We start from the raw sequence: 5083 nt of genomic DNA on the forward strand, positions 1-5083 counted from the left end.
CCCAATCTTCCTTCTGAGGAGTGGCTGGTGGGTTTGAACCACCAGTCTTCTGGTTAGCAGTCAAATGCCTTAGGCACTATGCCACCAGAGCGCCTATAGTAAAATAAAATTTTAAAAAAGAGAGAGGGAGAAATAAAACTCTATGGAGCACTGTTCTACTTTGATGACACACATAGGGTTGCCCTGGGTCAGAATCAATTCAATAGCAACTGCTTATTAGACAATTTCATACAGATATAATACGTTCCTCCATTTCAGTACGTGGAAAAACAAACTCATCGTCTTCTCCATACTCCCTCTCACTTCCCTTCCTCATTCTCAATTAAACACTGCTCCCCTTGCCTTTGCTCTCTTGATCCATAGCCCACCACCCAACGGAGACCACCTTTGGAATCATCCAGCTTTGCACCATCTGCCCTAAAATAGCTATCTGGTCTCAAAGGCTTGCAAGTTCTCCATCATAAACTCCTCCCCCCAGTTCCTCCCCCTCTCTCATTCCCTCTCCATTGCCAGGGCCCAGCTCTGGCAAGCTACAACTAATTGGCTCCCTGGTCCCTGACTTTATCTCCTGATGAGTGTCAATGGATTGGTCTAAGACACAAATTAGTCAGACTATACCCTTAACTAAAATCTCCAATGTTTCCTATCACCTAAATTCTAAAATCTTAGCATGGTATTCCAGGCCTTTCCGAATCTGGCCTCCCTCTTTCTTTCTAGTTTGATTTTCACACACACACACACACACACACTATATATATATATATATATATATACCCTTGTAACTCAAAATGTGGGTCACCTGGGAAGTGACTCAGCACCTCCTGAGAGCTCTATAGCAATGCCAATCATCCATTCTGGGAACTTGTCCTTGCCACCATCCACCTACTGTGATAGTCACTCAACACAAGGCCCATGATCCCAGAGTGATAATTCCTGCTTGTCATCACCCCCAGTAGGCTAGTCAAGCATCTTCTCTAATTCTGTCCAGTACAAAGGTCTACAAGGTCTTTAAGATTTTTGGCAACTATTTATTCATGCACCTGCCATTTCTTGAGCAGAGTGCTAGACACATAGTAGGTGCTCAACTGGTAAGTACTGAGTGGGGAGATTGATGACTACAGGTATGGGCCACATGCTTGGCTCATCCAGCTGGGCACTGACAATAGGACAGGATGGAGGAGGGGGAAGCACGGGGAAAGATATTTCTGCAATAGAGGCTACAGACCCTGGGGATCAACCAGATGTTTAGGGGACTGAAAATAAGTTCCCAGTCCTTCCTTTAGATTCTTATAGCCTAGCAAGGAAGGCTGATAAGGAAACTAGGAAACTGCACTCATTAGTGCTGGCATCCAATGAGCACAGGGTGCTTAGAGGGGAAGGGTACCACTCCCAGGCCTGAGAGGTTAGGGAAGTCTTACTAAAGGAAATACCACCTAATCTGAAGTTAGACAAGCAAAGGCAGAGGGGAGGGGGAGATAGGAAGTTGATGTCCTTCCTGGTACCAGCCACGTTATCATTTTCCTTCTTATAAGAACCCACACCACCACTGCCATCAAGTAGATTCTAACCCACAGCAACACTATAGGTCAGAGTACAACTGCCCCCATAGGATTTCTAAAGCTGCAAATCTTTACAGAGGAAGATAGTTTCATCTTTCTCCTGTGGAGCATGGGTAGGTTCAAACTACCAATCTTTTGGTTAACAACCAAATGATTTGACCACTGTGTCACTGGAATGCCTTCTTATAACAGAGGTTATTAATAAATTATAATTGTTCTCACGATTGTCAACCAAGGTTGCCTATATAAGTAAAATTCACCTGATTTGGGAAAGGAAGCAAAAAAGACAACTAAGACAGGCTATTTGCTGTAAGGACCCCCAGATGGAGCCTAAAAGTGATCTTTCTGAGCAATTAATAGCTTCTACCTTCAGGTGGAAGACAAAATAGTACATGGGAACCTCTAGATGCTGCCTGGCACTGCATGGAATAAGAAGCACTTGATGGGTAAAAGCCTGAAAAGGCTTGGAAAGAATCCAAGCACAATCTGGCCCAGACACTGGTGGAGACAGATACAAAGTGATGGGGAAGAGGCATGCACTGTGACGAGGGGGTCATCATGGCACAGGCAGGGGGTGGGCAGCCTAAGAGCAGACTGAAGTGCTGCTCAGTAGGGCTAGGGTAAGGCTGGTGCAGAGAGCACAAGGGGGAAGAAGCCAAGCTCAGCTGGAGAAGCCATTTTCCCCACCAACACTTTGGCTGTCTGAGTCCGGGATGTAGGCAGGAGACAAGTCTTTCAAGGCTATTTATAGGGGATGAGACTTTCTGCTTGGAAACATCTGTCTGCTTCCTCCTGATTTCACAACCCCATAAAATAAAGAGGAAGGAGTGGGGAAGGGAGAAAAAAAAAAAAAAAAAAGGCAGAGAGAGAAAAGAGAATCTTGTTTTGTTTCCTGCCTATCTCCCTCCCACCTAAAGGGAGCAGTAGCTCCTGCCGTTATCTAGGAAAGTTCTGGAAGGAAGAAACCCCAGCTCCAACCCTAGGATTGTACACTCACCTTCCCAGAGCCCTTGAGGCATTGTACAGCCTGTTTGTGGGTGAGGCCACACAGACTTAATCCATCCACTTGCAAGAGCCGGTCACCTGCAAGAGAAAGAAAAGGCACCATGCTTCTTCCACACCCCTGCCCCATGACCCTCAATGGGGTCTCAAGGGGGCTAAGCAGGAAGCCTATAGAATCAGCAGGAATCCCAGCCTGGGTCAACGTGCTGGCACCCTCTCTGAACACCAAGTAACACCATTCATGTCCTCCTTCCAAGCACATTACAAATTGATGATACAAAAATCTTTATATTATTTTATATTTATATTATTTATTTATATTTATATTATATTATTGCCTCAAAATGGTTGAGCCAGCTCCATACAACCTTATCCTTGCTTCTGTTTCCCTGTGAAATTGTTTTTGAAAGTATTTTCAAGTTGTTGAGGAGTAATATTTCATATCTCCAGAATATTTTTTATTTTAAAATAGGTCAGGGAGATAAGGTTAAAGTTGAGGACACTGGAATTCTGGGGTAATAGAGATAAGTAAGATACTAGGTGTCCTTTTTGGCTCAATTCTGGCAGTTTTGAGGAAGAACAGACCTCCATACATACATTCCTTTAAAGCAATGGGACATGAGGAAGGAGAGAGAGAGAGAGATTTGCCAACATCCTCCCCAACACAGCATAAGAAACCAGGGCAAACTCTGTCCTCAAAGGGAAGGACTTTTTTTTTTTTTTTTTTTCCATTTAAAGCTGGCTAGCAACAAACTTATTTTAAATCTTACACTTTACATTACCTTATGCTTTCCAATATATGGGGTCCCAGTTAAGCACTTGGCTACTAACTGAATGGTTATAGATTCAAATTCACTGAAAGGTACCTCAGAAGAAAGGCCTGGTGATCTGCTTCTGAAAATTCAGCCACTGAAAACTTTGTGAAGCACATTCATCTCAGAACTCCCATGGGACCCCCATGAGTCAGAACCAGGGCTTGGAATCTGTTCAAATTTGTTCAGTCATGGCCAACTCAGCAAAACCAGAACATACCTAAATTTGTAAAATGTGGGTTTATGGGAATGATAATCAGAACAAGGAAAGTTACAGTTGAAGCCCTGGAATGGGAGACTCGGAAAAGGCATAATGAGCCCTTTCAGGAATCTGATGTGGAACACTAGATTATTGCCAGGACTTTGCAGAGTGATACACATTCAAAGTGACTAGATCAGCCACCACCATCTTTGAGCCAGGCACCAACATTTCTGACTCTGCCTATCATGAGATTCAATTGGTATGCAATACACATTTCCCCTTTGTTTTCTAGGATGGAGATTAAGTTTCTAGCAGGGCCAAAAAATAAACTAAACTCTCTGCCGTGAAGTTGGAACCAACCCATAGCGACTCCTCCTTGGGTTTCCGAGGCAGTACCACTATGGAAGTAGATTGCCCAACCTTCCAATTTTTCCCTCTCTGATTATCATTCCAGTACAACTACATTTTATAAATTAGGGTCCATTCTGGTTTCACATCAATGACCATGACTGAACTAGGAAGAATCAGTTTGAAGCCCTGGTCAGAACTGACTCAATGGTAACTGCTATACTTTCTAATATACCACTACAAACATTTGATATTCACATTAACCTTCTCAGGTTCATTGTTATTAGCTACTGTCCAGTCAGCCTTGACTCATGAGAGCCCCATACACAATGAAATGGAATCCTGATCAGTCCTATACCATCCCTATGATCAGTTGAGGACTAGAACCATTATGACTCAGGGCTTTCCATTGGCTGATTTTTAGAGGTAGACTGCCAGGCCTTTCTTTCTAATACATCTTACTCTAGATGTTCCACTAAAAGCTATTCAGCTTTATAACAATACCCAAACATCTACTGATAGACAAATAGTGGCTGTGCATGAGGTCCATTCGTTGGCAATTGAACCCAGGTTTCCAGCACGGAGGATGAGAATTATACCACTGAACCACCACTACCCTATGAATAGGCAGGTTACATTACTACCCTTTACAGGTAATGAAACCAAGATCAGGAAAGAATTTCTATTTGTACAAGATCTTGAAAAGAGGGAATGAGTGAGGCCAGGATCTAGACTTGGGACATTCTAACTCCCTGTCCAGGACTCTTACATTGCAAAGTGCAGGTGTCAATAAGACACCTTCCCTTACCCCTCATGATCTGTCCTTCTTTGGCAGCTGGCCCCCCAGGAATGATGGATTTTACATAGATTCCTCCATGGAGCACACTTGTGTTAATGCCACCCTGAAAGACACAACAATACAATTCACCACCTCTGTCTGTCCCCTCCTTAGGAAGTCCTTCCCCTTACCAATGGAGTCACCACCTACTCATCACCCTATTTCATTGCCATACCACCATCTGATACTATTGTATGTATTTACTTATTCAGTCAGGCTATATTGTCCACTGAGCAATGTTGTTGTTGTTGTTGTTGTGTGCCGTCGAGTCAAACCCGACTCATAGCGACCCCTCCTTGGGTTTCCGAGGCAGTATCACTAC

The 5083-nt window shown here is 43.6% G+C and overlaps 1 protein-coding gene across 1 annotated transcript in view; it reads right to left on the minus strand.

The window, feature by feature from the left end:
- Window positions 1-5083, minus strand: part of FRMPD2 (FERM and PDZ domain containing 2) — a 221629-nt gene that overhangs the window by 22206 nt on the left and 194340 nt on the right. The window contains exons 23-24 of the mRNA XM_007938683.2: window positions 4732-4825; window positions 2557-2642 (exon numbers count right to left, since the gene is read on the minus strand). Of these exons, the coding sequence (XP_007936874.2) occupies window positions 2557-2642; window positions 4732-4825 (180 nt within the window). The remainder of the gene's footprint in view (window positions 1-2556; window positions 2643-4731; window positions 4826-5083) is intronic.

This window comes from Orycteropus afer, unplaced genomic scaffold (assembly GCF_000298275.1).
Source record: "Orycteropus afer afer isolate SDZICR_OR568_19922 unplaced genomic scaffold, OryAfe1.0 scaffold00052, whole genome shotgun sequence".
NCBI classification, from domain to species: Eukaryota; Metazoa; Chordata; class Mammalia; order Tubulidentata; family Orycteropodidae; genus Orycteropus; species Orycteropus afer.